Source organism: Molossus molossus, unplaced genomic scaffold, assembly GCF_014108415.1.
Source record: "Molossus molossus isolate mMolMol1 unplaced genomic scaffold, mMolMol1.p scaffold_m16_p_10, whole genome shotgun sequence".
Taxonomy (NCBI): domain Eukaryota; kingdom Metazoa; phylum Chordata; class Mammalia; order Chiroptera; family Molossidae; genus Molossus; species Molossus molossus.
The window spans coordinates 21,147,045-21,167,882 of record NW_023425345.1 but is presented as its reverse complement, the minus strand read 5'-3'; the positions used below and the strand labels follow the sequence as shown (position 1 = coordinate 21,167,882).

The following is a 20,838-nucleotide window of genomic DNA, read 5'->3' as shown; positions in this document are numbered from 1 at the left end:
ACCAGACCCAGGGCACTGTGCTGGGTACTGGGGATGTTAGGCTAACTAGACATGGTCATGGATCTAGTTTATGAGGTAGACACTAAACATTTATTAATTTCATTATAATTAGACAAGTACTACAAAGGGAGAAGCACAGAGTGCTGGAAGAGCTTATCATAGGGAACTTTATTACAATTGGGAGATTGAGAAAGGGTTCCATGGGAAGTGTGTATCAGTAAGCACTGGGCTCTGCTACAAGTGAAAGAAAATTCATTAGAAAGTTACATTGATTTCTCACCTGAAAGAAGTCTGGAGGCAGGTGGTTCAGAAGTAAGGGAGGTGAAGGGGCTCTACATCTTACCCCAGAGGCTGGATTTGGGCTCCACCATCTTCTACCCATGACCTCTCTTCATAGCCTGAGAAGTCTACTCAAGCTCGTCAGCTGAAATCAGGGTCTCTTACAGTAAAACTTCCCAGTACCCTGTGCTGCTTCTGCCCTGGAAGCACTTGTCCAAGTGTAATGATTATGAAATTATTGATTGTTAGTGTATGTCTTACAAACAAGAGTGGTGACCACATCTGTCTTACTTGAGCCTGGTAGATCCTTAATATTTGTCAAATCTTTTTTTATATATTAAATTTTATCGATATTAAGTTTATTGTGGTAAAAAATATATGTTTACCATATAATTTACCACTCTAACCTTTTACTATTATTTTTTTCTTTATTGATTTGTAGAGAGAGAAGAAGGGAGAGGGAGAGAAGATAGAAACATCCATGAGAGAGAACATCGATTGGCCGCCTCCTGCATGCCCCCCACAGGGGATTGGGCCCACAACCAGGGCATGTGCCCTGACTGGGAATTGAACTGGTAACCTCTTGGTGCATGGGTCGACACTCAACCTCTGAGTCACACCCGCTGGGCTAATATCTTCTCATTTTAATGTTGTCAATTATTTTTCTTTTTTTCTAACATTGGGTAAATCAAACAAAGCTTTCCAGAGGCTGGGTCTAGCTTAGGGCCCACAGTTTGCACCAGATGGACTGTGTGACACCATTCAACTTTTGGGTCTGTGACCAGTAAATGTCTATGAAGGTGGGTTCCCAGAATCAATAGGATACAAGAACCTAGCTCTCACCATGGAATTTCCAAAGAGAAAAAAAAAAGAGGAAGAACGAGTAAGTTTATATCAAATATTTAGAACAGCTGTGTACTTTATATGGCTGTGTATTTTTTTAAAAATAATTTTTCTTTATTGATTTTAGAGAGAGAGGACAGGAGAGGGAGAGAGAGATAGAAACATCCATGAGAAAGAACATCGATTTTCTGCCTCCTGCATGCCCCCCACCCCTGGGGATTGGGCCCACAACCCACGCATGTGCCTTGACCATGAATCAAACTGGGACCTCCCAGTCCATGGGACAATACTCTATCCACTGAGCCACATGGGCCGGGTTGGCTGTGTATTTTTTTTTTTTTGTTAATCTTCACCCAAGGATATTTTCCCATTGCATTTTAGAGAGAGTGAAAGGGAGGGAGAGAGGGAGAGAGAGAGAAAAAAAAAAACATTGATGTGAGAGAGACACATCAATTGGTTGCCAAGACCGTTCAGTCCAAGGGCCGATGCTCTAACTGCTGAGCCAAACCAGGGTTGGCTGTGTATTTTATTTAATCCTCACAATGATAGAGCATAAGTATTATTCTCCAGATCATACAAATGAGGAAACTGAGGCTCAAAGAGGTTAAGAAAATATCCGAAGATCACAGCTAGTAACTGTAACTGGTGGAAATGGGATTTGAACTTCTGCCTGGACCCCAATGCCTAGATTGTCCCTCTCACCTCACTGCCTCTCCTCTGCATTAAGGAAGGCAAGGTGATCACTAAGAGTCATCTCCTCCCATAGCAGTGCAAGGATATTAGGCCAACAACCTCATCTGGGGCTTCTGAGACTTAGCATCACCACTATCCCTCACATCTATACAGTGATTTTCCATTTTCAAAGCACTTTCACATACATTCGCACTTGCCAAACCTTTTTGGTAGGTATTACTATCCTCGTTTTACAGAAGAGGAAACTGAAGTTAAGCTATCTGCCCCACAGTAAGACTAAGCGTGGAGCAGGGAGATTTCCAGAAGTCTTCTGCTCCTGGTAGAGAGCTATTTTTGCTGCATGGATTCTGTCTCCAGACGGGAGGAGGGGGAGGAGGTCAAGTGGGGAGAAAGGGAGGAGAAGCAGATGGAAGTCAGCATCAAGGTTGACAGAGTGTTGTAGGTCAGGCTATTGAAGAAGGGTAGAGCTGACTGTGGAAGCCTGTTGAAGGGACGTTGGAAGCCCCAGATGCAGTCCTGTGGTGGCCTCCTTACTAGAAACATCTGCAGCTGCACTGACACCCTCTGCAAAGGGGGTGGGGGCAGGGCTTGGCGATGGGGGAGGAGGGGGAAGGGCCACAGAGACTGTTCTCTGGGAAGTAGAATCTTGGAGGACTGACCCACCTCCACCCTGGCCACATTCTCCCTAGCTCCATGGCCACCTCTGCAACTCTCAGAGGGTGGCTTCTGAGCCTCCCACACCTCATGGAAGCTATGAGCAGTCAAATTTCAAAGCCCAGCCTGGGCTCAGCCAGCTGACACCTGCAGCCCTTTGGATAAACTGTCAGCCACAGAGTAAAGCAGACAGAACCCATCCCCACCCCAACCCTATTCCCTTCAAAGGGTGAACTCCATCTTGGGGTGGGCCCAAACAAGGAAACCTAAGCACCTTGCTTACCTCCTTTGTGAGAGAGATAGCAGCAGGGCCCAGGCCTGAACCCTAACACTTCTGCCTGGTGGGGGAGGTGGAGCAGGGAACTTTCTGGGCCTGTCCTGAACCATAAAGATAAGATGACCAAGGTCAGGGGAGGGGCACACACTGGCAAATGTGACCACAGGTCTGGATGAGCACAGCATGGCCTCTTGCCTGGCACACTTGACTTGGCAAAGCTCTGGACCTCGTTTGACCCCCAGAACTTCTGGACAGTGGATAATGGGAGAGGTTGTCAGACCCATGCAGGGCTGGGAGACGATACTCAGAGATACCTCTTCCCCTCTCATGGCTTAGCTCTCTTTCAGACACTGTTGCCCCCTATGATAGCCAAGATGATGCAACATGGCTCCCCAGTGATTCCTGCCTCCTTCAGTTCACACCCTTATGTTATCCCCTTCCACACTGCACCAGCATTGGTCTGTGTGAACAATAGAATAAGGTAGAAGAGAAAGCAAGTCACTTTCCAGATTAGGTTATAAAAGCATGGTAGCTTTTGTCTTGGCCACTCCCTCCCTCTGGGGGAAACCACTAAGAAGAGAAGGCCCAACCAGTGTGGCTCAGTGGTTGAGCATCCACCCATGCACTGGTCAGGGCACATGCCCAGGTTGTGGGCCGGGTCCCCAATGGGGAGCATGCAGGAGGCGGCCAATCGATGTTCTCCATCATCAAAGTTTCTATCTCTCTCTTCCTTTCTCTTCCTCTCTCTCTAAAATCAGTAAGAAAAAAAAAAAAAAAAAAAGAAGAGGCCCATGTGCGGTGGAACTAACCCCTCTGGACAGCAACCACCTGAGTAGCCTTCTTGGAAGCAGATCCTTCAGTCCAGCCAAGCCTTCAAATGACTCCAGCTCTAACCCACACCTAGGCAGCAACCTCACAAGAGACTCTGCCCCAGAACTACTTAACTCAGCTGCTCCTGGATTCCTGGGCATGTGAAATAATATTTATTTATTTATTAAATATGTTTTTACTGATTTTTTTTAAGAGAGAGAGAACATTGATTTGAGAGAGAAACATTAATCGGCTGCCTCCTGCACACTCCCTACAGGGAATCAAACTGGGATCTTTCAGTCTATGGGACAATGCTCAATCCACTGAGCCACACCAGCTGAACATGTTTATCATTTTACATTACTGAGTTTTGGGGTGATTCGTTATGTGGCAGTAGATAACTAATACACCCCTTCCTTTTTTATTCTTATTTATTTTTTTCTTATTGATTTTAGAGAGAGAGGGAGGGAGAAGAAGAGAGAGATAGAAATGTCGATGAGAGAGAACATCCATTGGCTGCCTCTTGCATGCCGCCCACTGGGGATTTGGCCCACAACCTGGGCATGTGTCCTGAACCAGCGACCTCTTGGTGCATGGGTCCATGCTCAACCACTGAGCCACACGGGCTGGACCACCCTTTTCTTTTTAACAAGAACCTAAGATGATCCCTCTCCTATCCCCATGGACCCCCACTGAGCTCCCTGCCTCCTTGGTGCCCCTTCCCCTCTAAGTCCCCAGCCTGGAACACTGGTTCAGTTCACAGATAAACCAGTAAATACAGGGTGAATTAATTCAGGTCCCTGGAAGGACTAAGAGAACACAAAAAGGGCTAGAGGTTATCTTGCTAGAGCTTTGAGGGGAGAGAGGGAGCAGCAGGGTGTGTCACTCTCTAGGAGAGCTCTCATAGGAAAGGGGGTAAAAATTAATAAAAGATGCCCTGGCCGGTTTGGCTCAGCGGTTAGAGCGTCGGCCTGCAAAACAGAGTCTCAGGTTCGATTCAGGCCAAGGGCGCGTACTTCAGTTGCAGTTTGTCCCCACCCCCTCTGGGGTTGTGAGGGTGACAACCAATCGATGTGTCTCTCTCACATAGATATTTCTCTCTTTCTCCCTCCCACTGTGTCTGAAGATAAATGTAAAAATATCCTCAGGTGAGGATTAAAAAAATAATAATAAAAGGATCACTATATACACAAGCCCCCTGCCTTCTCTTCCTTCCATTCTTTGCTCTTCACTTCCTTAATGGGTTAACAAGATGGCCCTTCACTCTGCCTCTGTCCCCTTCCTGTCCCCTTTGCACGGGAGCATGGGGAAGTCCCTGCATAGACACTGGTGAATCCTTGATGACTACTTTCATAAGCCCAAAGGGCATAGGATGTTACATAGTAGAAAGGAAAAAAGCCACCCACAAAAATTTCCAGGAAACCCCTGCCCCACTAAAACATGGGAGTTCCTGCTCCTGTCAACTTATTCCCACTCTCTTTCAATATTTTTTCCCCTCCTGTCCAGAGTCAAGTTCCCTGACAGAGCTGTCTGCGGCCAAAGTCCAGAGCCTGGCACACATGGCAGGCAGAGGTCTAGGTCGCTGTGGGGGTGCTGTGAGGTGAGGCTGTGTGTGTGCTCTGCTGACCACGATCTCCATGGCCCAGGTGAATGTTCTTTCCAAGAGAGAGACAGAGCCAAAGGGCAGGCTGGCTGAGGGTCTTCTATATCATTCCTGGCGTGATCAGAGCAGGCCTGCTTCCTCCTTCACGGATGGGCGATCAGACAAGTAGATTACATGTGTGGAGCACATCACAGTTAAGCCTTTTTCTTATCCATTACTCATAACAGCCCATTTTGGTGGTTATTATTATTACCCCATTTAATAGGTGAGGAAACTGAGTCTCAGGGAGATGAACTCTGCTCACATCAGCACAGCTGGGATCAGAAGCCAGTTCTCCTGACTCCCAAAGCTGCAGCAGCAGCCAGCTGTCTTGCTAGCTGTTCTTGTCCCCACGTGGGGCCTTTGTTCACAGCACTCTCCTTTGTCAGACTTGGATCATAACCTTGCCATGTCCAGGACTATGTGTCCCGAGGCATGTATTGTTCAGTCTCTCTCCTGACAGATGCATAGAGCCTGTGACAGCTGATGGGTGCACACTCATATGCAGACCAGGGAAAGGGCACCCCTCAAAGGTGTTGCCTACAGGCAGGGATACTGTCAGCCTGTCCACTGCACTGCTAATCTCAGGTCTGCCCCAGCCTACCTAGTGACCTCCAGAGGTGTGTGACAAGCAGTGACCACTGGGTGGCAGTGTATTCTCATGCCTGGGAACAGACAGGGCCCAAGTGCTGAGGAACGTGGGGGTGGGGCGGAGGCAGGCAGGAACCTTAGCCAGCGGGCACAGAAAGGTTGCCAGACTTGATCTCCAGGAGACTAGACACGGCAGGGCTGTTCTGTGTGTGTGTGTGTGTGTCACATGCGCTGCAGCTAGAGGGCCAAGGACAGTGCTGAAGTGGAGCCGAATGTGAGGTGGAGTGGGGTGGGCCAGAGGAATAAAAATATAAAGGAAACCAGGGCAGCCAGCACAATAAAAGCCAGAGGACGGAGAAAAGGGCTGTAGGAGTAAGGGGTGAGGGCTTTATAGAGCTTCAGAAAAATGACTACCCCGAAAAGAGAAAGAGACCAAAGAGAAAAGAATCACGGGGAAGCCAGGAACAGAAAGGGGAAGGTAAGAAAGACTGGTGGAGGGAAAAGTAGGTCGAAAAGCTGGGGTGGGAGAAGGGAGCCCCCAGACGTTGGGGAGAAACTAAAACCTTCACTGGACAAGAAGGAGCCAAACTCAGGCTTGCTGCTGATGGGAGTTTATTTGTACTGAGCTACGGAATCCTCTGGCTGCCTCGGCTCCAGGTCAGGGCTGCTGTGCCTGTGGCTGTGGCTGTGGCTGTGGCTGTGGCTCTGGCTCTGGCTCTGGCTCTGGCTCCAGCTCTGGCTCCAGCTCTGGCTCTGGTTCTTGCTCCAGATCCCCTATCTTACTCTGAGCCTGACGTAGATGAATCCCATGCTCTAAAGCAGAGAATCTTCTTGGTCGCCACTGTGGGAAGACATGCAGGGTGAGAGGAAGAAAAGGATGAAGAGAAAGGGAATAAGGAGGATACTGGGTCCATCTATTCTTTCTCATCCTCCTGCCCTCCCCCATCTGGTCCCAGGCCTTTTCCCAGCCCCTTCAAGCCTCCTTGGGATCTTCAGGAACAAGGGGTCCCTGGAGTGCAAAGGTTTATGAAGAAGGGGTTCTGAAGTCAAGTTCAGGGTCCACCTTCATCACCTTTCCTGAGGAAGGGGTGCCAGATAGCACTCTGAGGACTGGGGAGAAGGGAAGCCAGTAGCAGGGCGAGAGGAGTTCTTGGCTCACCTGTCTTCTCCAAAGATGAAAGCCAAAGGCTCCAGTCACCAAAAGGAACAGAAGGAGGACACCAAGGATGAGAAAGAGAGGAAGACGGCCTGTTTTCAGGGCTCCTGGGGCTCTCCCAGAGCGCTGGGCACCTAAGGAGAAAGTACAGGATTAGGCATAGAGTCACGGCTGAAAGGACATCTTGCCACACCCTCATATTATACAGATGCAGACCACGAGGCCCACAGAGTTTAAGGGACTTGTCCAGGATCATTCAGCGAATTAGTGACAGAAGAGGGTCAGGACTAGACAAGAGCTGGAAGTCATGCCCCTAATTGAAAAAAAGAGCTGGGAGGGGTTGGGGAGGCAGTCTGCAAGTGGAATCAAGATGACTGGTTTGGAGTTGGGGTTCCAGTGTTGTGGGGTCTCAGACCTGGGTCAGACAGCTCTGTGAGGTATACTGCTGTTCCAAGAAGCCTCTCCCCCTGGTACAGGTGGCACTCCCAGGGCTGGGAAAGGAGGCTGGCCTCCTGCACCTCCAGCCAGGGTCCTAGGGAACTCCAAGACTGCTTGCCCAGGGGTCTCCACACAAAGCGCTCTTGTCTAGATGCAGGTGTCACCTCACAAAGCAGTTTTCTCAGGTTGCCAGGAGTCACTGATTTGGGAGTCACTGAAAACATGAGAGGGAAGAGATCTTCTGAGTCCCCGACACACTTACTTGACACCATAGGATCAACTTGTCTCAATCACACTGCACTGCCCTGGGCTCTGATTGGGTGAGGTTGAGGGGAGGAGATCAGAGTCATGGCCAAATTAATCTTATGAAGACAAAGTTCTGGTTAGATCACTCTGCTGCTCAAAAACTTCCCAGGTTTCTTACCGCCTTCAGGGGACTATTCAAACTCAAACTGGGCCAGAAGGCTCTCATAACAAATATTATTTAAGATTCTTTTACATTACTTTCTACTCAAAACCTCAAACCCCCTATATCTGTCAGGTGAGTTGGCCCGCAATATATTTTGCACTTTTCCTGCTTCCATAATTTGACTCACATCAGTGCCCCTGCCTTGAGGTGCTGAATGAACTGGCCCCCTTTCTGAATGTTTGGAGAAGAGTGAACTAACCAACTAATCTAGAAACAGAGCATCTCAAAGCTGAACAGTGAGATACAGGGTGAGTAGGAGGAGACAAGAGGTATACAGGAACCTGAAGATTTGGTGACAAAGACACCCGAGTATAGACCCTGAGTCTGGCACTTCCCTGCTGTGTGACTGTGGGAAAGCTCCTTCTCTACAAAACATCTTCCATTGAGTTGTCATGAGACAGCATGGGAAACTGACACAAAACAGTGGACTCTCAAGAAGACTTTGGACAGAAAGAATTGGTAGGCTTTGGCCACTGACTGGATATGGGTTTCAGGGTGAATGGGATGCAAGTGGAGTTATTGACAGAAAGGCACATCAGCAAGAGGACTGGGCATGAGGAAAAGATGGGATTCAGAGTGAGGATGAGGTATGACTACCATATCTTGGTAGAAATATCTAGGAAAAATGTGCAGATTCAGCACTGGCCCACAGAAGATACATTATATGTGAGCATATTAATTTATTCATTCAACCAATATACATTAAGCACCTACTATGTGGTGCTACTGTTTAGTGGCCAAAGGTTAGTATTGCAGACACAGCCTAGTAACCACCACTGGTAATTGACTGAAATAACAATCAACACATTTAGAGTTTTTTTAAAAAAGTGTTTGTTTTGCATTGTCTTGAAAAGCCCATGATCAGTAAGTATTTGCTGACCAAGGGACTAATTTATTAACTCCTCCCAAATCCAGGCCACTTTAACCCAAGCCCTGGTCCCAAAGTGGGACAAGGATTCTAGAAATATATTCCACTGCTTTTGAACTATTTAAACTCTTTGCATATCTTCTTCTAATGTCTCAGACCTTCCCCCTAATTCAGAGCAGGGGATCCCCTTAGAGAAGAGTGGAACATTCATCTAATGACTCAGGGGAGATTTTCAGTTTCAGTTCTTTATATATGGGAGCGAGAAAAGAGGAGACCTCAAGGGACAGCCTCTGTAACTTGGGCCCATGGTCTGACATCATGAGGAGGATTTGCCCAGTGTTTGCCTAGCTAGTCTTCCCTCCTTGTCTAGCTCCCCTGGGTTGGGAGCTACTCCTTTCTCACATAGGGCTGACCTGTGATGACTGCCAAAGTGACAGTAGTATTGAGCTGCTGCCCCTGCATTTGGATGAGACAGGTGTAGGTCCCAGCCTGGGCCTGGCTCACAGCCTCTAGTCGAAGGGTAAAGTTGCCATTGTCTCCAGCCATCAGCAGGTCAGGGCCTCCCCCAGGAGGGGCCCACTTAGCAGTGAGGGAAGACTGGGCCCCTACACCAGGAGGCAGGTGGCAGGGCAGCTCCACCCGGGAACCTGCTCCTGCATACACTGTCAGAGGAACTGAAGGCTCCGGATCTGGAGAGAAAAGAGAACCCAAAGTTAAAACAGACGGGGAGGTAACAAAGGGGCTGGACCATTGGATCTGCATGAAAGGGAGGCAGAAGAGCTCAGGAAAGAAGGAGGTGGTCTGGCTCTGAAATGTTAAGGAGCAGAACTGAAGAGGCTCAGAAACCTAGGATGTGGGCTGGGCTAGCAGGAGACCAAAGATTAGCAACTGAGGCTGAATGGCTAAAGGAGAGTCTACAGTGGGAGAAAGCCGCTGAAAATCTGCAACAGGAGGAAGAAAGAAATCGGACAGTGATGTTCAGAGCAATCACAGATGGTATTAGCTGCTTTGGGGACCCATAAGTCAGGAGGGGGTGAGAGGGGGGCAGGAAGGCATTGTGGTCAAGTATGAAGGCAGACTGGAGGAGTTACCCAGAACAGTGAGGTTGTACATGCTGGAGACAGTGAAGCCATCTCTGTAGGTGAGGATGCAGCCCCAGGGCCCAGAGTCCGAAGGGCTGACTTGGGGCAGGAAGAGAAAGCTCCCAGCCAAGTGGTGATGGGGGGACTTCTGAACAGGGACTCTGCCTGGGCCTCGGATCCACTGCACAGAGGCTGGGAAGTCAGGGCGGCTGAAGGAGCAGTTCAAGACGACCCAACCCGAGGTCCTGAGAAACCCTGGGGGATTGGCAGTCACTGTGCAAGGACAAAGAAGGTCTGATCAGCATCACAGCAAACACTTTCCCAACACAGCAGGCCAACTAAGCTGGAAGCTCCTGGAAATAGGCTCCATGATGTAAATTTCTTTGTCCCCCTCCCCAAACCCAGCTCAGTGCCTGGCACCTGGAGGTGCTTAAAATGGATGCCTAACCCTGGCTGATTTGGTTCAGTGGTTAGAGTGTCTGCCTGCGGACCAGAGAGTCTTGGGTTTGGCTCCCGCTAAGGATACGTACCTTGGTTGCAGTTTGTCCCAGGCCCCAGTTGGGGTCCTGTGGGTGGCAACCACTCTATGTGTCTCTCACATCAATGCTTCTCTCTCTCTCTTCCTCCCTCTCTCCCTCCCGCTCTATCTCAAGATAAACGCAAAAAAAAAAAAAAAAAAAAAGACGCCTAGAGTCTCCTGCCTACTTACTTCCCCGGCCTCTAATTTTACTTGGTTTGGTCTACTCTTCCCTTCCACCAGGTCTTCCTTGCCTGAGGATTCCCACTAAGCCCACCTCCTGAGCCACAGATGTCTGATATGAATCACTCTAGCCCCGCACCCTCCTTCCCCCAAAAGGGGTGCCTCCCCTCCTCCACCCTGGCACTCCCACAGGGGGTGGGGGAAGGGGAGCTCAAAGGGTGATAATAATCTCTCCAAAGGGCCCTCCTCACACACACGTGCCTCTCTGGTGACATCTTCCACTTCGCTATGTGGTTCCCCACCCTTTTCCGCTACCCTTCTGGGGGGCTCGCAGGCAGGGCCTAGGGGGCATCCTTAGAAGCACCGCCTCGGCCCAGCCCTTCCTGCCTCCGGACCGCGTCTGGAACTGGGCGCCCTCCTCGCAGCCCCGCGCCCCCCGCCCCGCCCCCACCTACTCGAAGCCTGGCCCACGCGCAGACGGAGGCGGCAGGTGAGGGCGAGATCCCTGAGGCTCACGGCGGCGCGGTACTCGCCGGCGTCGGCGCGTCGGGCCGGGCGCAGCCAAAGCGAGAAGTCCCCGCGCTGGAGGCCGCGCTCTTCCAGCTGCACGCGGGGCTGCAGGGGCGGCCGCCCGCTGCGCAGGCCCCCGGGCGCCAGCCTCAGCACTGTGTAGCCGGAGGGCGCCACCGGGCGCGAACCCGGGGCTGGGGGCCCACTGGGTGCGGGAGAGAGAGATGGAGCCATTAAAGGGGAAGAAATCTCGGGGGAGATGCAGTCCCGCCACACTTTAAGGATAAGGAAGCCCACCCAAAGAGAAGATCTCTTGATCATTAATTGTCCCCGTTCCCCCTCTCACTGGGTCAGCACCATGCCCTGCTGGCACTTATGGGATGCAAGGATGAGGGAAGCAGTCTGCGAAGGGAGGGCCTAAGGGTGCATAGTGGCAGGGGAGGCAGGCCACCGGCTTCAGAGGAACTGACAGTTCAGGGGAGGAGACTGAGGACCCGCTTGGGCCTTGGATTTGGGAGTTCGGGTGCCCAAGTTTGGGGTGCATACCTGTCTGGTAGATGCTGCCAAGTGACCCCTCCTTTTCGAAGGCTAAGATCCTGGCGGGGGATTGTGGGCCTGCAGGGGAGCTGGACAGGAGCCCCCTCTTGGGCCCACACCTCTGGGACCTCTGCCTCCACTGGGGAAGAAAAGAGAGGCCAGGGGGAGGGGCCATGAGCCAAGTGACTTTGGAGTAGAGAAGGAGCCTGAGGAAGACCAGGGGTTCCGCTCTTTTCCTGCCAAGGGGTGGCTGAAGAGAGGCTTTGGGGCTGAAGGACTTGCCCCAAGCAAGGCGAAGGAAAACCCACCCAAACTAGGAACCTTGGCTTCTGTGTAGTCATCCAGAGATCCCTGCTGACCCCCTCCGGTGGGTTTGGAGGTCAACCCTCTCCGAGTGTCATCTCCACCTTACCTGGAGCCACCCACAGCAGTTGCAGAAGCAGCGAGACCAGGAACTGGGCCTCCCCCATCTCCCCTTAGGCCTGGGCCCTGTGATGAGCCCTCCAAAGGGAAGAGGTCAGAAAGAAAGGAAAGACAGCCTGACAAAAGAGAGGTTCTGCAAAGTGGAGGTGGAGGAAGGGAACCTAGGGGAAGAGGGACAGGGACAAAGACCAGAAGCTGGAATCCAGAGGAAAGCTGGCCAGATCAGGCAGCTGAGGGCCGGGAGGGCAGGGGGTGAGGGTGCTGGTGGTGAGGGGGGTGGGGGTCCCAGGGAATGGGACAGGGCAGTGGCAGAGAGCAGAGCAAAGGCAAGGTGGATGTCTTGAGCTGGGAGGCTGCCGGTCTGCTGCTCCCAGGGCCCTTGCTCCTGTCCTTCTGTCTTTCCTCCACCTTCCCCACTTCCCCTCTGTGTTGCCCCCCCCCCACACACACCCCAGGGTTCACGGTTTCACTTCGCAGTGGAAAGTCTGAGGGGGCTGATTCCCAGCAGCATTACCCTCCACCGCTGTGGTGGCTGGCGCTCCCCTTGTTTATTTCCTCAGTCCTGGGTGTCCCCACCACCCCCTTCACACCCTCCCCCACCCTCCTGATTATTCTCTTTCCCAGGACCTTCTATCCTTCTATCCTTCTCTCCAAACCATTTCTGAAACTACCAGTTTCCCCATCTGTAAGCTGTTTTACCTGTCAGTCCCAAAATTCACCCTTTCTTCCTGGGACCTGGAGAGTTGCCTGGCATCAGAACTGCCCTTCTGCCTGGCACTGAGGAAGTGAGCACCTGGTTAAGTAGAGGAGAACTCCAGGGCCTCCTGTGGTACCCAGGCTGCCTGCAAGTTTTTGGCACCCCCTTAGGCACTCATCAGCTCCCTCATTCCTTTAGCTTCCCCAAATTTCATTACCCCTGTAAACCTGCCTCTCCCACCCACCCATCCAATGATTCCTGGAAATAAGGTGGACAGAAAGTTTTACTGGACCTTAAAAGATGGTAGGTCTGGGGAAGGGCACCTCAAGCCCAGAGAAAAGAATAGCTATGTGGTATTGAGCTTTCAGTATGTGCTACACACACTGTACTGGACACTTCACATACAGTAACGCATGAAAACTAATGTTATTCCCATTGTACAGATGAGGAAATTGAGACAGGCTCAGAGATTAAATAATTTACCAAGGTCAGTTATAGAGTGTGAAAACAAAAGCTGTGTTTAGTCCTGACCCTGGGTGAATTATGTATGTCTTTTAACAAGAATGATGGCCCTGGCCAGTTTGGCTCAGCGGTTAGAGCGTTGGCCCATGGACTGGAGAGTCTCTGGTTCGGTTCCTGCTAAGGGCATGAACCTTGGTTGCAGTTTAAGATAAATGCAAAAAAAAAAGGTGGTGTCAGTCACTCACACACACCCTGCCCCAGCTCAGACCCCTATATACTCAGCATCTGCTCCCAATCCAGAGGTTCTAGATTGACAAGAGTGATATGGAGAAATGCAGAAATCCTGCAACAGATCAAACTCTAGAAAAACTGAGGCAGAAGTACTAGGGAAGGAAGCCTGAAATTGCCAGAGGGAAACTCTTGCTCCCCACCCCACCCCACTCAGCCTGAGGAGCCCAGCAGGGAGTGGTGGAGAGTGGGTGCCAAAAACTTGCAGCCAGCCTGGGTACCAAAGAGGCCCTGGAGTTCTCCTCTACTTAACCAGGTGCTCACTTCTCCTCAGTGCCAGGCAGTGGGGCAGTTTTGATGCCAGGAAACTCACTCCAGGTCCCAGGAGGTTGAGACCCAGGCCTTCTGCCCTCTCCCACTGCAGGGGTGGGACTTCCTGTTTCTGAGGCTGTTTCTTTGCGTGGTTCAGCACAATAGGACTGGTAGCTTTCCACTGGACTCAGCAGTGTCTAGACCTGGTGTGGCTAGCAGGGAAGTATGGGTGTATCACTGGGGAGGAGCATCTCCAAGAATCCAAAATCAGGACAACAGTCAGCTCTCAAAGAAGCTGTGCTCCATGTCTACCCCTAAAGTGCTGACCTTGTCTTCTTGAGTGATGGGTAGCAGGGTACTTTTTTATAGAAGGAAAGGGGCCCACAGAATGTGACATAGCCACCCTCCTCCCTCTGCCCTGGGAAAGCAGGAGACAGGTTAAAAACAGAAGCGCGACCATTTCTTTATTAAATTATACAAAAAGGGGAGGAGAGGGCGGCAGCTGTGGGGCTTGGTCCCAACCCTGGCCCCACCCAGGCCTGGCGCTGTCTGAGAGAAGGGGATCTGAGGGAGACCCAGGAATCAGGCAGGGTAGGAATGGGCAGGACAGAAGACTAGAATGCAGAGGTTAGGAAGGAGAGGCTTACAGAGGAGGGGTGGAAGTGGTGGAGGTGGGGGTTGGGGGGTGGAAAGAGTGAGGAAGAGAGAAAGAGGGAAAGGGAGCAAAAGGACCAGCTGTGGAGCTCAGATGAACAGGGCAGGAGGTGGAACAATGGCAGAGTGAGGAGGAAGGGCAGGGTGTGGAGAGGTGGACATGAGAAGGCTGGGGAGAAAGGGTGGCAGCTCTATGCAGGGCCCAGAGCAAGGAGTCAGGTGAAGAGTGGCTGCACTCGCTGTTCCTGCCCCCATCTCCAGGTCCTGATGGGCCTCCCACCCCAGCCCATTGGCAGGGGGCTCATGCCGATGCCCCATTTTCTGTCTTCTGCCGCTTGGGATCAGCTTCATCCTGTGGAGAGGGAAAGAGCTGGTAAATGGGAGAGGGACCTCCCCCTGTCCCAGCCGTGCTCCTGCACCCACCCATGCACCAGAGATCTGGGTCCAAATCCAAAGGGCTCCCAGCCCCTGCTGCATCCCTGACAGCCCCTCAGGCCCCACAACCCAGCCCAAACCTCCTCTTCAGCAGCTCTCTTCAGCGCGGGCCCTTCGTCTTCATCATCTTCTTCTTCCTCATCTGAGGAGCCAGAAATGGGTCATTGGGGAAGAGCAGGAAGCTCCAGCAGACCCCCTGTGGTCGCCCTCAGCCCTGTTTTAGGTATTCGAACCCACCCTAACTCTGTTCCTTGGAGCCCAGCCTCCCTGCCCCTCCCCACCTTCTTCTTCTCCTTCATCCTCCTCTTCTCCATCCTCAGCAGTTTCTTCTTCTTCCTCCTCAGCTCCATTTTCCTCTTCCTTTGGGGACCAGAAGAGAAAGCAGTGTCAGGCTAGCTTTTTGCCTCCACCCACCATCACCACCAGTGGCAAGAGGCCCTGGGATGGACCACAGGGAGGATGGGAGAAGTCAGAGGAAAGACAAGACCCAGCCTCCCAGGAAGGTAATGAGAGGGGGAATGGTTGGCAGGTATGGTCACAACCCCCAAGCCTGACCCAGACCCCAACCCTCAGCACCTCCACCACTTCTTTCTTTCGCTCTTTCCGGCTTGCCTTCTCCTCCACCTTCTCTTTCTTTTCCTTCAGGTCCTGCAAGAAAGAGGTCACCTTTCTCTCACCACAAATGATCTGCAGCCCTGAAGTCCCTCTAGCCCCTGTTCTCCCTCTGCAGTGAGCTTAGAGGAGTGTGAAATGGAGAAAGTAGCTACTGCAGCTTAGAGTCAGAACAGAGGTCCCAGGGTCCTTAAGGCCACAAAGGGGCTGAAACTAGACACCTTCTTCCCCAAGACTCAGGGAAGATGAAAAGTGATGAGAAAAGGGAACTAGGTGGCCAAGGTAACTGCTTGCTATCTCCATAGTTTTTCCAAACCTCACTGGCTTTAGAGTTCAGCTCAGCAAAGCAAATCCCCTCCATCTGCTCACAGCCCTGATGCCCCACCCCCTCCCACTGCCTGCCCAGCTCTGCCTTTTGTCTACCCCTCAGCCTCTTCTGGTACTCTTTCCTGGGCATCCCTTCCAGCTACCAAAGTCTTTATTTCCATGTCTGTGTGTCTGTCCCCAGAATCTGCAGCCTCCTACTTGGGCAAACACCACAGGAATAGGGAAAGCACCCTAGCCTAATTTCTGGTACCCCCTCCCCCTTTCTCCCACTTCCTCCTCCAAAAAAAGTTCAAGTCGTTTCCAGCTCCCTAAGGCCCATGGAGTGTGCATGGTGTGGTAGAAGAGTAGAAATAACCACTTCCAGGGGATGTAGGTCAAGTAGGATAAAAGAAACATGGGAGAATGTGGGACATAGAGGATGAAATGAGAGACAAACAAGTTCTGTGTCTGGGGTGGGACAGGAATACAGATGGGCAAGGTTACTGTCTAGAGGACCCTTCCCCGACACTGCCCCTCTCTTCTTCACCCCAAGATCTTAGCAAGTACACCCTAATGTCCTTTTCTTCCTTGGCAGAGGGAGATGCTCCTGAGAGAGTCACCTGTCTCTAGACACACCCGTCCTTCCAATTTTGATTCCAGTCCTCTTCCCACCCTACCCTTGGCAGGCACTGAACGACAGTGTCTCCCTGTGATCTGATCTGGCGTTGGTGTGCAACTCTGTGTATCTGATTCCATGTGGATGGAAGTTTTCTGTGTGAGATTACCCTGGGAGGGTGTGTCCTTTCTGGAACAGAACTGGGGATAGGAGAGGGGGGTTGGTGTCAATGGTTGGCCTGGAGAGACACTCAATTCTCTTCTCCCTTTCAGGGGAGCACAAAATGCTTGACCCTCTTACTCCAGCTAGGTTTTTTCATGTCACTTGGCTGTCCTCATTTCTTTGCCACATGGTCGGTATGGCAATTCTTCCCTTTTTTCTAATTTATTGATTTGAGAGAGCGAGAGGATAAGAGAAAGAGAAACATCGACTTGTTGTTTTACTTATTGATGCACACACTGGTTGATTCTTGTATGTGCGTGCCCTGCAGGGGTTGTGGTGGTAGGCAGATCAAACCCAAACCTTGGGACTATCTGGCCAGTGCTCTAACCAACTGAGCTACCCAGCCAGGGCAATATGGCATTTCTACTACTTGGTGTACTTTCCTCTCTATCCTGGGGCTGGAGGCCAGGGGCTCATCAGCTTCTCTCTGGGCCCCAGCACCAAGTCTGTGTGGCCCTGGCTTGAGTTTCCCATCTGGGCTTAAGGGGGGAGGGAGAGACTGTGAAAGGGAGGGAGAGAGACTACCAGAGACCAAAGTCCAAGGGGCCAGGCCCTCTCCTCCCTGTCCTGTCCTTCTGGTCACTGTCCTCCCATGATCCCTTTTCCAGGAGGGTATGTGACCTAGGTCTTGTGCTAAACAGCTCTCGTCTCATTTACTCAACACAGGCACACACACTGACACAGGCTGACACCAATTCACACACACAGATACAGAGGAGCACCCACGCAATCCAAAGACACATGGGCTGGTGTTTGGGCATTCTGGCACACTCTTGAGACAGACAGCACAAGGGCACAGTGGAGCCACTCCGCACTCACAAAGCAGCAACATGGCTCCAGGTCTCCACATGCACACATGTAACTGACATGGGCAGTCCCACACACTTGCTGAATTTCAGACATACAAAGACACCTACTCAATGAAGTCACATGCCACCACACCTTGTCAGATCTCGCACATAGCCCCTCTTTCTCCTAATGCCTTTAATCCCCTTGGTTCCCCCTTTTCACTTCACAAGCCACCTGGAGTCCTCTATGACCTCCTCAGCAACCCCCAAGCCCCAAGGTCGGGCTCCCAGCCCCCAAGCCCTGGTGGAATTAATTTCCCAAAGCGGTACTCAGCAAGTTCCCTGGAGAAATTAAAGGCTCGAAGACAGGCAAGGGCAAACAGATGGGCCGGGGAAGGGAGCTGACGGGAGCAAGGACGGCTCCACGCAAGGCCATGCAATGCTGAGCAGAGGCTTTCCGAAGGCTATTCCTATCCCGCTTCTGATTTTTCAGGACTCAGGATTCTTTAAGTGTGGGAGGAGAGGCTGAAGGGTACTATGGAGAGAAAAGAGAGCTGCAGGCCATGAGTAGAGGAATGGATATAGACGGAAATTAAGGAGAGAAATGAGAAAATAGAGACAGTAACAATCCAAGGAGAGAAGCAAGAGGCGGTCTGACCTCGAGGGGAGGGGCCGAGAGGAGCGGCTTCCCGGAGTCCTGTTTACACAGGAGGGTCTCAAACCGCTTAGCCGGGGAAAGGTGAGGTCAGGTTGGCAGGAGAGACGGGAAAATGGGGTGCGGGGAGAGGGGCGTGAGGGACAGGGCAAGTAAAGTGAGCCGCGGAGAGCTCCGACGGGAAACTGGCCGGGGCCGAGGCGCGCGGGCCTGACCCGGAGAGGGGTGGGGACGGCGGCTGGGCCTGAGCCGGGCAGGGCAGGGAGCGGCACTCGGGAAGCTAGAGGGCGCTGGCGGGCGGCACGCCGAGAGGGGTAGGCAGCGCCAGGCTGGTGAGCAGGGGGGAGGGCGGAGAAGGGTCTGCCGGGATCCGGCGCCAGGGCAGCGTGGGGCCGTCGGGGGCGGCCTGGGGCGCAAGACCGCGCGGAGTCCGGGGGTCGCGCGGGGTCCGGGTCACGGCCGTTCCCGCCCGTACCTTGGCGCTCAACTCGGCCGCTGCCTCCACGCTCTTCTCCGACATGGTGCCGGGGCCGGAGCTGGCGGGGAGCCGGGGTCCCGGGTTCGGGACGGAGGGGCGCTGGACGGAAGGTGGTCGCGGCCGAAACCTGGCGCGGTGGCGACGGCGGCGGCGACAGCGGCAGTGGCGGCCGCTCAGCAAGCTGGGTCTCTGGAAGAGGCGGCAGAGGCGCGCGGGGTGGGGCGGGGGTGGGTCTGGAGCGGAGACCCGCAGGGCTGCGGCCGTCCAGAGAGCGGGCGGAAGGGCGGTGCAGACGGTGGCCGGCGCGCTCCGGCCGCGGTCGCTTGCTCCTGGGCTCGCCGCCCCCGCACCAGCAGAGCTGCCACCGACCAGCCGCTGCCGCCCCCGGGCAGAGAAACCGCTTATAAAGGCGGCGCTGCCCGACGGGAGGGGCTCCCCAGGGGTGGGGCAGGCGGGAGTGGGGAGGAGAGGAGAAGGGAGGAGGATGAAAGCGGAGGTTGGAGAGGTGGGGATAGGAGGATGAAAGCGAGGGGAGGGAGAGCGCGAGAGGCGGGAGGGAGGACAAGACCGGAGGGGGAAATGGAGGGACTGACGGGCGCGGAGAAAGGAGTGGGGCGCGGAGGTGGGAAGGGGTGGGGTTCCTGCGGGGAGGGACCTCTCCGAATCCCGACCTACTGCCTGTGAATGTGGAGTTTGTCTTTTGGGGGCGGATTGGAAGGATGGCTAGAATCCTCCTGACTACCACCCCCGCCCCCCAACAAAGCCCTGAGATTTTGCCAAGGGATGGTGGGGGGAGCAGAGAGAGAGCTGGGCAGGTATTTGAGAAACCAAAAGCTTAAAGAAGAGGAAGAGAATGGGGGAGCTACTTCCACATCACGCTGGATTTCCCCTTTCATCAGGCATCTACCTTCATTCTCTTCCTGGCTTTGAGAGGGGATGGGAGCAGAAAGGGCAGCCCACCCTCTGTCCTGCCCTAGGCTTTTGTGACCCTTACTGGGTTCTGCCCTTTGGGGCTTCTCCTCGTGCTCTGAGGTGAGCAGAGGCCCTCCAGTCTCTCTTCCAGTTCTGGCCTTTCTTATTCGCTCATCTTATTTTACTTTCCTTCTCCTGGTCCTTCTGTTTCTCTTCATTCCTCCTCATTCATTTGTACCCAGACCCCCTCCTTCACAGCCATTTATATCTCACATCTCTCTTATTCTCTGTCACCTCTGCTCTGCTTCTCGTTTGCCCTCTTCCACCGTTCCATCTGATCTCGTTCCCTTTCCTAGACAACATTGTACTTGTCTCATTTAGGTCTTTCACTTGGCCTTATATCCTTAGTTGATTTTCTGCAATTCCCCTTCATGTCCTTATTTTCCACATTTTCCCTTTCTTTCCATTTCTCTTTCCTCTGGTGCCATCTTGCCCAGCCTTTCCGAAATATGTTTGCTTACTTTGCAAGGGGTCCAGGTTTGGAGTCCTAGCCCCACCCTACTCCACATTCTCAGTTCCTGCTTCAGTCTCTGTATCTTTGGGTTATTTTGAGAAACTTGGGATTTCAGAAGGGGACAGGAGCTGAGGGTGTGTATTAAATGTCAGGAATCTATATGGGATGGAAGGCTAGGGTTTGGAAAAGATGTCTTTGGTGTGTGTGTACTCTCGTATTTGGTTATCATAATCATTACTCTTATTTTCTTAATAAAAAAAAGACACACTGATCAATCATCATTTAGTACTTGAGTGCCTAAATAATCCATCTTTTTTGATCCCTTGGTGTACACATAACCCACTCTCTCTTTCTCCCTTTTCTCAAAAATCTTAGAGACCCACAAGGGTTTTTCCTTGCTGAACTCATCTTTCTCTGAGATCTTTCCATCTCTCAATCTGTTTCTCTGACTCACTTGCTGATGTCTTTAGCGGTCTCTGACCCTCTCCATCTCGGTACTCTCTTGCTTCATTCTTCTTCCTCTCCCCTCTCCTTTGCCCCCCCCCCCCCAAGTCTCCATGTCTCACTCCCTCCCCGTCAGTCTCTTTCCTCTCCCTCCCACCCTCACTTTACCCTCTTCACTACCTCCCAGCCCCGCCTGCTGTCTCGGACACCCTGCTGGGCTCTTACCCTGTTGCCCTGGTAACCGCCCCCACTCCGGTCACCTCCACTCCCCTCCCCCCTCCAATCCCCGCCACCAACAACCTCCATCCACCTTCCTCCTATTTTTCCTGAGAGCCAATAGAAACTCTGTTGCCAGGTGGAATGCTCATTTGAATCAGCCAATCCAAGAGCCAAACTGCATGCCCTGCCTTATATGGGGATTTGAGGAGGGCCACTCCCCCCACTCCAGCCCCACAGGGGAGCAGCCCCTCCAGTGCCCTTTCTGCCTGATCTGGAAAGAGCCTGGGACCCTCTCTCATTCTTCAGTAAGGG

At 52.5% G+C, this 20,838-nt stretch overlaps 2 protein-coding genes across 2 annotated transcripts; both read right to left on the bottom strand.

Annotated features, from left to right (window-relative positions):
- Nucleotides 1–6,492: 6,492 nt before the first annotated feature.
- Nucleotides 6,493–12,019, bottom strand: LAG3 (lymphocyte activating 3; the record flags this gene model as incomplete). Its single annotated transcript, XM_036252952.1, has 8 exons — nucleotides 11,962–12,019; nucleotides 11,559–11,688; nucleotides 10,958–11,217; nucleotides 9,812–10,075; nucleotides 9,134–9,409; nucleotides 7,361–7,597; nucleotides 6,949–7,079; nucleotides 6,493–6,630 (listed from the first exon to the last, which is right to left on the bottom strand). Coding segments are annotated over exons 1-8 (1,494 nt in total), but the record flags the coding sequence as incomplete, so codon positions are not given.
- Nucleotides 12,020–14,126: 2,107 nt separating this feature from the next.
- Nucleotides 14,127–18,892, bottom strand: PTMS (parathymosin). The gene is made up of 5 exons (XM_036253165.1): nucleotides 18,435–18,892; nucleotides 15,337–15,408; nucleotides 15,042–15,120; nucleotides 14,841–14,902; nucleotides 14,127–14,677 (listed from the first exon to the last, which is right to left on the bottom strand). The coding sequence occupies exons 1-5, from the start codon at nucleotides 18,477–18,479 to the stop codon at nucleotides 14,627–14,629; spliced, it is 309 nt and encodes a 102-aa protein (XP_036109058.1). The 5' UTR covers nucleotides 18,480–18,892; the 3' UTR covers nucleotides 14,127–14,626.
- Nucleotides 18,893–20,838: the final 1,946 nt, after the last annotated feature.